We start from the raw sequence: 12,029 nt of genomic DNA on the forward strand, positions 1-12,029 counted from the left end.
AGCCGAATGGTGGTATAACACTAACTATCATGCCACCACCAAAATGACTCCATATGAAGCAGTTTATGGTCAACTCCCTCCTTCGCCTACTTATATCCAGGGAGGTTCGAAGGTACAAGCAGTGGATCAACTCCTACACAACCGCACAACCATGCTGGCCCACCTTAGAGAGAATCTCCATCAAGCTCAAAACCGCATGAAGCAACAGGCAAATCAACATCATTCAGAACGCAAATTTCAAGAAGGGGATCAGGTATTTTTGAGGCTGCAACCATATAAGCAAACATCACTCAAAGACAAGGGTTGCCAGAAATTATCTCCAAAATTCTACGGACCGTATCAAGTACTTTAGCGCATTGGAGAAGTAGCTTGCAAGCTAGCTTTGTCACCCACAAAAAATCCATCTAGTCTTCCATGTCTCATGCCTCAAGAAAGTGATTGGGAACCATTGCCGAATTCAAACCAGTCTATCGGAATTGGATGAAGAAGGTTCAATCTGGCTCCAACCTGAACAGGTTCTTGACAAGTGAGAACAACACCTGCGCGACCGCATGATCAAGGAAGTCCTCGTCAAGTGGAAAGACACCTCTCCAGAAGATGCGACCTGGGAACCAACCACTGTCCTTCAACAATTTCCGCAACTTCAACCTTGAGGACAAGGCTAATTTTATGGGGGAGGGCATGTTAGGGTCCAACCCTAACCCCCCTTATTTATGTAATAGGGTCAAGTCATAGTATAGTTAAGTAAAGAGTCAATAAAGCCCATATTAATAATTGTAAGTGGTTGACCTGCATCTAAAGAAGGGACTACAGTTAGTTGCAAATGGGCCATGGTATTAGATAGATGGTATTAATAAGAACCATGGTATTGCATGTATGAATCCTATATAAAGGATAGAGACTCCCCTTGAGGAGCATCGTGTCTTATTTTGTAATTGAGCCCAGCTCTATTGGAGGTTTTCCCCCTCGAAGAGGCAAGTGAACATTGCTTTCCTTTCTGAATAATAAAATACTTGTTGTTATTTCTTATTGTTCTGTGTTCCGGGTATATTTCTTCGCATATTTGGTCTTCTGGTATCTTCTCGCAGGTCAAGAGCATAACAAAAAGGAAGTGATAGGTGTCACACTTGAGGAGGCTTGGGACAAAAGGGAACCAAAGGTAAGTCACTTTAAGGTAGTTCTAAAAGAAAGCACCTGTAGATTTGATGCCATGTGTAGAAAATTGTTGTTTGTTGACTATTCTGATCGAGCAAAAGCATATTGGCTTATGGATCCTTGCATAAATATGTTGGGAGCAGGGATCTGTTCATAGGTGAGAATTCAGGTCCGAACTAGGTTAGTTCAGGCGCAGCAATGGATAGTTGTTCTAGAAAATTAGTTTAACTCTATGGAGAACAACTATAGGGTGATTAGCAATTAGATGTTTCTTTGCAGGTTGCACAAGATACTAAACATCATGAAAATACTTTAGGGTAAGGAGTTGGAAGTAGCAGAGCGTAGGCTTGACAATGTGAAGGAAGAAAAATTTCCACAACATGGTGTTGAGGAAGTTGAACACTAAAGGAGGAGGTTTACAAGAAGTTTCTTTTGTTTTGTTGTTTGCTGATTTAACCTCTTTTGAAGCCCAGTTTGATGGAAAGGTAGAAGGAAAAGTTTAGTGGATGAAAGCATTCACAATGATTGTAGAAGTTCCTCTTACAATAAAGCCAGGCATATCCACAATACCGCTAACCATGGCAATGCAATATGGCTGGTGGATCAAAATATTTTTTTTGGGGTATAGATGAGAGGAACATGTGATGCATGCAAAAGACACCAGGATGAGGTCGTGGACAACAGAATGGAGAATTTCCAGCATGTTGGTTTACACTATCATCATATTTGGTTGTTGATTAAGAGAATAAAGATCTTGCATTGTTACACAACTCTTTGTTAAGCTGTAAACTTCTTCTTCATTGCACTTAAGCTGTAAACTTCTTCTTCATTGCACTTGGTGGATATAAATTTGTGATTTTTTTGGCACAAACATTGCCTTTTGATACAACCACCAGGGGAGGGTGATAGAGTGAATATATTCCAATGGTCATATCATTATATACGTGAGGTGTTAGTCTTAGATAATAATTTGTCTTAGGTCATAATGTAATAAGTCTTGTGTCAGATGATAATCGGTCAAGACACATTTATTAATTAGGCATTACTTGTGTCTTAAGTCATTTTCAGGTGGTTATAGGGGTGATTGTCTTCCTTTGTGAGCGCTGTATGATGTACATCTTATTTTAATATTGAATAATCTCTCTCTCTCTTGCTCTCTTTCTTCAGTTCTATTACATTGTGAATGCGGAAACATTTACAAGTTTCTTGAGTCAAGGTGGTGTTTACAGCCCCTGAAAAATGTTTTCATCTTATTTCTAATTGGCATTGAACTCAGTGACATAAGAAGAAAAAGAAAAATCAATAGGAAACATTGAAATTTGCATATGCAATTTATGATAAATAAGAGAAATTGTTTCTATTAACCATGGATATTGAAAAAATTGTCTATATTTATAAAATAATATATGTTGTTTTTAGTTGTAAGACTTCTGTGATTGGTGAGATATTTCTTTTGGATCCATTGCATGAGATATTTATATTGTTACCACAAAATCTAGCATGCTTTGGAGAGGGAAACCATACAAGACAAAGAGCTATATTAGGTGCTAACAATGGGACAATGGCCCACTGTTACCACCAGTGTTGATAATATCGGTATCGGGAAAATATCGGCGAGGGTCCGGAAAATATCTTATCGGAAATATCGGCGAAAATATCGGCAAATATCGGCAAGCATAAAAAATGCATAATATATTCATTTTTTTCAGATTTCTAAACATATAAAGCAATAACAACATGAACTAAACACATTGGCACATAAATATGAAGAAGACATTGATATATATGATGTCAAATAGAAATGATACATCAAACTTCAAAGGCGATACCAAATCCTGCTGATCCCTGATAATTGTCCAATCAAGGACTCAAACAAAATAACATCACATATCCTGCTGATCCCTGATAGTGATAATTGTCCAATCAAGGACTCAAACAAAACAACATCACATATATAAAACTTTAAAAGTATTTCATCATCATGAGTTATAAACTTATATGTAGCAAAAGTTGCAAAACAAATAAAACTAGCAGCTATCTATCTGAGACCATTGGCCTCTCCCTAGCAGCTTTCTTTCTGTCTTGTTCAGCAATTGCTTCACGAGCTTTTTGTATAACCTCTGCACTAGAAACCATACAAGGCATCACATCTGCATCATATGCAGAGAGTTTAGCCAGATGGTATTTCAATCGTGTAATCCCTCCTGACATCTTGGTCCCACACAAGTTGCATGATATATATGCCTGATTTGCCCCACCAACAGCCTCCCCATACTCCCAAAATGGGTCCAAGGCTTTTGGCATATTTGACATTTGTAGTGAAGTAATTCAAACCTAGGGCACAAAAAAACAAAAAATTGGCATTAAATGAGTATAACTATACAGTGCCCAGCAAACACTCAAGAAACTATTTTAATTTTTAAAGCAACATCTTCATGTTCAGAATTTAAACAACAAAAGCAAGCATAAAAAATGCATAATATATTCATTTTTTTCAGATTTTTAAACATATAAAGCAATAACAACATGAAATAAACACATTGGCACATAAATATGAAGAAAACATTGATATATATGATGTCAAATAGAAATGATATATCAAAGGCGATACCAAATCGTGCTAATTCCTGATAATTGTCCATTCAAGGACTCAAATGTGGAGAACCAATACAAAATAACATCACATATAATAATAAAAGTATCTCATCATCATGAGTTACATGTAGCATAACAAATAAAACTAGCAGCTATCTATCTACTGCCCTCTCCCCCTTTTACGGGAAAACATGATGGGTTGTTTGCCAGGCCTGCCCCTAGTAGTAGAAGGCCCTGACACTGCCTCTGCACCTAATGTCAAATAATGAGTGATAGGCATGGAGCTATGCTCTCCTATATCTATAGCAGATGGTGTTGATGCTGATGCTCCCGCAGTGCCCTCCTCCTCCTGCTCCTCCTGCTCCTCCTCTAAGTGCTGCTGCTCCTCTGACTCCGAGTCCTCCTCTTGCTGCCCATGCTCTAATGGATCATCTGCCACTGGCTCTAACCATGAAGGTGACTCCTGCAATATGGGCTCCTGAGACTCCACCCTCCACGGAGACAATACATCAATATTGTCTAAGGAAATGGCATCTGGATCCACTGGTGATTCTATTTGCCTCACTCGAAGTCGGATGTTGTAATGCACATACACCAAATCGTTGAGGCGTGCGAACTCCAACCTGTAAGAGTGTCAAAAAAAGTAATGAGTCTTGACTCTTGACTCTTGACACTTGAAGGTCATAAATTAAAAATTAAAAATTACAATAAGTGTAATTGCTCAACTGAAGGCTTGAGTTCAAAGTTATAACTGTTGCGCTTTTTGGCGTGTATTTTCTCAAATACACTCCAATTGCGCTCACACCCTGAAGAGCTACATGTTTGACTCAAGATTCGTATAACCAAATTTTGCAAATTTGGTACCCTTGCACCATAGCTTCGCCACCAAAGATCTACAACAAAATAATGAAATAAAAAATTCAAAAAATTAAAAGTTAAAAGTTAAAAGTTAAAACATAATTAAATTCAAATTTCTAATTTCTAATGAGTGATGACTTGTCACTTACGTGGCATGAAGAGGGCCCTTTCCTTAATGGCATCATCAAAGCCAAATAGGCCAACACAATCCTGATAATTATGTATCTCGCGGCTGATTTTGCTACGAACCTCAGAATCAGGTACCATCCTCTGAATACAGGAATGGAGCCCTTCCATCACCTCGCCATCAAAACGAAAATTGCATTTGTATGCAAATGCAGGGTTGAGGAAGAGTGCTGCTGCATGAATGGGTCGATGAAGCATCCCTGTCCACTGACTATCGATCACATCCCATAACATCATCTGCCTATTAAGGCCAGCAGAACCCTTGTCTGCATAATAGGAACGAATGGCCTCCTTGGCCCTATCCATGCCCTCATACAAATAAGGCATTGCAAGCTTCTCTCCATCCACCAATCTAAGAACCTTTACTATAGGTTCGCTAACTGCACATGCTTCTTGTACTCCACGCCAAAATGTCTCAGAGTACACCATTTTTTCAATGGCTCTCCCATCAGGTCTCCTGCTGTATCTACAAGCACGCCAATCATCAGACACAAACATTTGCTTCAACTCGAACTGACATCGAAGCAAAGACTGAAGAGTAATAAAGGTTGTGGCAAAACGTGTGATGGCAGGACGCCGCAACTCCTTGTTTCTAGTGAACCCCCTCATAAGGCTAAGAACAAAAGCATGGTTATAAATAAACTTGGGGATGCTCCTAGCCATATCAACTGCCTCCTTGATGAAGGAGAGTTTCCCCATATCCTCAAGCAACAAATCAAGACAATGCGCTGCACATGGAGTCCAGAACAATGTGGGATGCCTCTCCATAAGCATTCTGCCGGCAGACACATAATTAGCTGCATTGTCTGTTACGACTTGCACCACATTCTGCACACCAATCTCCTGAATGAACCCATCTAACAACTCACATATCGTTGCTGCATCTTTGATATGTTCTGATGCATCCAACGATTTAATAAACATGGTACCTTTAGGACAATGTACCAAGAAATTTAGAAGGGTCCTACCCTTCCTATCTGTCCAACCATCAGACATCACTGTGCATCCAGTGACTTCCCATGTCTGTTTCAACTCCGCCAATCTAGAGTTGATGTCCAGTTTTTCTGCTTGAAGAATTGGCCCCCGCAACTCCTCATATGTGGCACTTTTGTACCCTGGGCCCACAACAGCAATAGCATCACACATTGGTTGCCAAAATGGATTGGTTTTTGTGATGCTGAGAGGTAAGTCGCTCCAAAAAATACACCTCCCCATGACTCTATCTGCTTCTTCCTTCTCCTTTTTTTTATAAAGCGATTTTATGTCAGGTTGTGCTCCAGCTCCTGTTCGTGGAACAAAAAATGATGACCTCGCATTCACACTAGCAGTAGCGCTAGCATGTGATGGTGTGCCAGTTGTGGAGCCCCTCCCACTAGGGCCAGTAGGGCCACTACCCTGAACATCAAAATCAGGAGAAGATATCCCAAAAGATCTACTTGCACGTTCAACTTTGTTTCTTTCCGCCTCTTCCTTCTTTCTGTCCTTTTCTTCAATTGCCTCAAGAGCTTTTCGTATAAGCTCCGGACTAGAAACTTGACAAATGCCAACATCATGTCCAGTGAGTCTAGCAAGATGGTATTTCAGTCGTGTAACCCCACCTGTCATCTTGTCCCCACACAATTTGCATGAAAGATATGCACGATTTGTCCCACCATCAGGGATCCCATACTCCCAAAATGGGTCCAAGTTTTTTGGCATATTTGTATTTTGTAGTGGGCTAACTCAAAAGGAAACCTACAGCACCAAAAAAATTTTGGAATTAGTCACTTAATAAGTAATATATAATATTATAAGTTTTTATTAAACTTATTATATTTTTAAATTCAAAATTAAATCATATTTTTGAATTTAAATTAAATATAAAAATGATTTTTTTTAATTATTTAATTTTTATTTTGTATTTATAATTTTATAGAACTGTCCAGAGAATTTTTAAAGTATTAAATTAATAACAATAATAAAAACAAAATTTTATTTAAAATAAAATAATTCATTTTTAAAATAAAAAATTACAAATACACCTCCAAAATAAATCTATATTTATATTTTTGAGTTAAAGTTTAAAATTTAAATATATAGAGAGCATTAATTTTAACATAAGTCGGTAATAATAATAATAAGATTTATTTAGTTTTGATTATGAATAGGTTCTACTGTCTTTTTCAATGGAGATACTTAGATTTGCAGCGCCACATATGGCGATTGCAGAAGACTTGCAGTGTCTTTTTTCTCTCGAAATCTTGTAATAAAAACTTGCAGAAGACTTGCAGTGTCTTTTTTCTCTCGAAATCGTCCTTGAGATACACAATATTATAAGTTTTTATTAAAAATAAAGACAACGATTACAGACTACAGTCTTCGTGGATTTGTCGACGGTTATATATATTATATATTATAGTGGTAGCGGTGATTAAAATTTAAAACGAAAACTGGTAGCGGATTGCAGAGACTGTAGGTACTAGGGCCACAGACAGCGTGGTAATACGTTAACGGTTATGTAATATGTATTATGAAGTTTGAACTTTGAACTATATGCATTGTATACACTGCCATACAGTAAACGCAGCGGCACTGAACAGTGAAGAGTGTGAAGAGTCAAGACGATGTCGGATTCAATGTTCATACTTCATACCTTTTAAGATTTCTTGGCAGCCAAACGGTAAACCCTCCTTCGCAGCACCGACCGGTTCCGTCTCACTCTCCAGCTCGCACGAAAACAGAATGACGGGCATCGAAAACTCAAAAACCTTTTTATAAATCGATAAAACCTAACCTGGCGATATTTACCCTGTTCTCGCGATTTTTGCTAAAATATCGCCGAAATTTCGGAATTCTCGCGAGAAATTGAAAACATGAAAATATCGCGATTTTTCTGTGGCGATATTTCGGCTCAGAGAAAATATCGCGATTTTTGCGAATATCGCCGATTTTTCGGCGATATTATCAACACTGGTTACCACAACCAAGGTCCCTTGCTCTTTATGGACTTTCACCAATGGGGGGAGTCCAGGTAAGATAATGATCATCTATAATAGATACTCCAGGGTTTTTAGGTGAAAGGTGATACAAAAAGAGCTCTCAAGGAAAGCTTTATGTGATAATATGATGCTTCTAAAGGTTCTTTGCTCCCTCTAAGAGACCTAGAAAGGACTTGTGCAAGATCTAGGCTTTCGTGAATTATTGTGGACAAAGGTACCTCCGAGAGCAAGGCAAGGGGAAGAAAGGGATTCTTATGATTTACTTCACCAAGTACTAAGCTCATACAACCTTCAAAGAAGTCCCCAAGTTAAGGAAATACAAGCTAGGGTTTCCCTCCAAGTGCACACCTAGGGCAGGAGATTTTATCAATGAAAACCAATTGGATGCTTGCCAAACTTTGAGTTCTTGTAGATAAGACTCTAAGCTTGGTGCCTATGCTCCTGGAATCCACCAATTCACTCTCTAATGTAATTCACTCTATGCCCTAGCCTAGCCATCCTAGTTTAGGGGACCAAAATTTAGAAGAGGAAATTTATGGAGAAGATTTGAGTTTGATCACCAAAGGCTTGGACCAATGCCTTGTCCTTTGGGCATATGGAGTCCTAGATGCTTTAGATTAGCCAAAATTGTCCTTAAGGAGGTCAAGAATTGATGCCCTAGGTACCAACCCTCAACAATTACCCACTCAAGAATTATGGAGTTTTATGGAGAAAAACAATATTTTACCACTAGGAACATTCATCACATGTCATATCATGAGTAACAAAATTAGAGCACAATGTAGCATTAATCTAGTTGCAATAGTTCCATACATTACACGTTATTTCAAAAGAAAATTTTCAACCAAAGTGCAAGATGACATGCAATATATCCATCCCCAATCAAGACATAGCTCCAAAAGAAGATCAAAATTCAACTCCAAATATCGAAATGCATCCAAGATACTCCAATAGACAGTTCAAAAACAAGTGCGAATTTGCCAAAGAGACCGAAATTCCCAAGTGATGATGATGATCAATACAAATGAAGTTATGTTCTATTTATATATGTCCTACTTGGTCGAATTATGCCTACTATACCCTTAACATTATAAAAAATGGGCAAGATACATCCCTTGGTCACAAGCCGACCAAGTAGATTTACAAAATTATGAACTAGCCATTCAAATGCAAGTCGAAATGATGACGTCATGTTGGTGTAGGGCTGTTGGAGGGCCACATTGAGTCCTCTTGGTGCGAAAATGTGTGAGAGGGCTGCATAAATCTCGAACTAGGTGATGGCCCCTAACTCTCCAAGTAAATCATCATGTGGGGCCCCAATTTGTGTTTGGGGCACAAAATTGGTCTCATGGGACTCTTGATGATATTTTAGCTTGTAATGCTTCAATAATAAGGGCTTTGACGACGATGCTTGCCCTCCCATCACCATGTCTCAAAGGGTGAGACAAACCTCCTCTGGGCCTTGGATCAACTGTCACACTGCGTGGTAAATGCTAATCCAGCTTGGGCACATCGGTCCAAGTGCATCATCTTGTGAATAATATGGGGCAATGAGTAGACTGTTGAGGGTGCTAGATTTGTCCATGGCGTGAAATGATACTCTACACATGATGGGAGTCCCATGGCTCTCAACGCTTCACCTGGGGTGTCAATATGATCCTCTGGTGGACTTGGGCCCCAATTAAGTTGCCTAGCCCATGATGAAACCACTTGCCAATTACATATAATGTCCAGTGTTGCATCCTCACCATCAGGTACAATAATTCATTAGTGCATCTAAGTGAACTAAGCTTGTTAATCAAGGGCACATTGAGACTTCATATGGAGCTTCCCTTCCAAATTTGGGGCTTTTATCTCCAAGTAGTGTTACCTCCCTAGGTAGGAGTGGTTAATAAGAAACCCTATTAGGTGTTCCCAGCCCCCAAGGGGAAAGATAGGTTCCTGGTACATCCTTCAATTGACAGTTTTCATTTGAATGTTGATGAATGGACGGGGACACTGGGGTCTCAAGGCCAAATGCCATGGGTTTAAGGATGACAATGATGAGGGATTTCCACATATTGGGTATATAGAAATAGGAGGGAGCAGTCATGGATACATGAGTTACCCCAACCTTTGTTTTTCCACCCTTCTTTATTTTCCTTTTGCCTTTTCTTGATTTTTCTTTGTATTACTGCTCGGGGTTCTAGGAAATGAGAGCATGTTGTGAATGATATAAAGTAGTTATTACTTGCTTAAGGTGGGGTAGTTCATCGTCTATCAGGGGTTGGGACATGCATGGGTTCCTTGATGATGTGGGCACCTATGTGGCCCAAGGAACTAGGGTGATGGCCATGAGAAGGGGTAGAGATCATGTTTGGCTTTTGCCCACATGCTACATTAAATGTCCCGACCATCTTTTGCAGTTTATAATATTCTTTTCTTTGTTTCTTGCTTGTGGCCATGATATGCTTTTAACTTTATTTTAGCTGCATCAACCTCCAGGGCAACATTTGCAAACCCGACCTAGATATGTGGACAAGGGGAGCAGGCGTGCCAGTGCCTTTTGGACCTAGAAAAGGAAAATGATGAAATAGGGCTTGTAATGTGTGGAGGGGAGTGAAGAATGTGGAAAGGGAAAAGGAGACCACGCTACCAAAATCAGGGTTTCTGAAGTAGTTCCCTTGTTAAAACCCAAGATCAATAAGGGAGATCCCATGGAATTAGGATTGAGGATTAACCCCTCATTTAAGGTGAGGGAACAAAACTATGGTCAAAGCCAGTCCTTCCAAGTCACCCAATTATCCGTGCCCAAAATGCCCAAGGAAAAACAGGCATAAGCACCCGATTGCACAATGAAAAACATACCTTTTGGGTTGAATTGCCCACCTTCTAACATATGCTCTCGATAGATGGGTGAGGGGACATATGATAGATGTAGGGAGCAGAGATCAAATGGAACAATATATTGGCTACATTGGTCGCTGTCAGGGGCTGCCGGCTGCCGGCTGAAGAGATATCTAGGAGAAAAATTCTCCTATATGGGGTCACTAACTTTTGGTGGGTAACATATATATTGACATTTTCTAGTGTGTTCCATCGTCAAAATCAAGAATAATGTTGTTTTCCTTTTCCAAAATTTTTAAAGGTAATATTGCCAATTCTCATACATGTTTAGAAAAGAGTATCCATTTCCTCATTTCAGGTGACACATTAGTTAATTTCGTTTTGCATAAGATAATTTTAGCTCTAACAAGCTTTTTAGCAATTCAAATTTCAGTCATTAAAAACAAAGTTCTGTTTTATCAGTCAATATATGTTGATTTAGATACAACATTTTTTGTTAGCTCTAGGAATTGGATTTTACAGAGCAGAACCGTCTGCTGTTACTTTAGTATGCATATTTGTACAATTTGTTTCTTTTATACATTGCTAATAGCACACTTGGTATGAGTTTTTGTTTGATTGCTTTTTTTGAGAATTATTCTGATCGATTTGTTTTGGACCTTATGCAAGATAGTGGACAAATATTTATTTCCTGCGAGTGTTTACTTTCCATGGGAGCGTGCTATGATGGCAGATTCCAGTTGCTGGTATGGAAAATATTAACATGCTTGAAACAAACTTTTATTTCATTGGGATGTCATGTTTGTGGGATTGAAGTAGATTTTTCTGCATTCAGCAGTTGCATAGAGACTTACATAGCCAGAATTTCAACAATGGGAAGTCAATGATAATCTTTTTTAATCTACCAACAAACATTTCTATTGCCATACTACACCTTATACACTAACACTATTAACTTGTACTTTTCTATTTTTGAAAATACATCATATTTATACATGTTAATACAAACAGCAAAGCAAAATAGTATAAGTGTATATACAATGGAACTTATATACTCTTCCTCAAAACTTGTAATGTAGAATTAAAATCAAAGTAAACTGTAGACTATTGACTATTGCATCTAAGTCTTTGGCATCTTTTATTAGCAAGGTCCCTTTGGTCAACAACTAGTGATGTTCCTTGTCTTGTCAGATGGTTTAGAAACTAGACAAAGAATTGTCTTCGTGATCGAAAACATACTTTAAACAAATCTTCTGGAGGGTAAATGGGGAAACGATTCTTAGGCACTGTCAAATCCTGTTGAAAGTGGAGCAAACCAACTCTGATCACCAAATAGGGCCACCCACCAGTGAATCCTTCCTTGGAGAACTGAATACTGTTCTTGGACATACTTCCAATCTTGTTTTGTGAATTGACAATTCCAGGAGATAT

General features: G+C 38.7%; 1 protein-coding gene and 1 long non-coding RNA gene across 8 annotated transcripts in view; one reads left to right on the plus strand and one right to left on the minus strand.

Moving 5' to 3' along the window:
• Positions 1-12,029, plus strand: part of LOC149167594 (uncharacterized) — a 355,654-nt gene that overhangs the window by 145,312 nt on the left and 198,313 nt on the right. For all 7 annotated transcript variants that reach the window (XR_016260946.1, XR_016260945.1, XM_089433039.1 and 4 more), the window contains exon 5: positions 11,272-11,344. Coding sequence is in view for 5 of the 7 variants with exons in the window: in XM_089433039.1 (XP_089289165.1) it covers positions 11,272-11,344 (73 nt within the window). In the remaining 2 variants the exon portion in view is untranslated. The remainder of the gene's footprint in view (positions 1-11,271; positions 11,345-12,029) is intronic.
• Positions 3,087-12,029, minus strand: part of LOC149167595 (uncharacterized) — a 191,438-nt gene continuing 182,495 nt past the window's right edge. The window contains exon 2 of the long non-coding RNA XR_016260947.1: positions 3,087-3,489. This is a non-coding gene — a long non-coding RNA (uncharacterized LOC149167595). The remainder of the gene's footprint in view (positions 3,490-12,029) is intronic.

Source organism: Pinus tabuliformis, chromosome 5_1 (genome assembly GCF_031772625.1).
Source record: "Pinus tabuliformis cultivar Carrire ecotype Pingquan chromosome 5_1, CPIR1, whole genome shotgun sequence".
In the NCBI taxonomy this organism is placed as follows: domain Eukaryota; kingdom Viridiplantae; phylum Streptophyta; class Pinopsida; order Pinales; family Pinaceae; genus Pinus; species Pinus tabuliformis.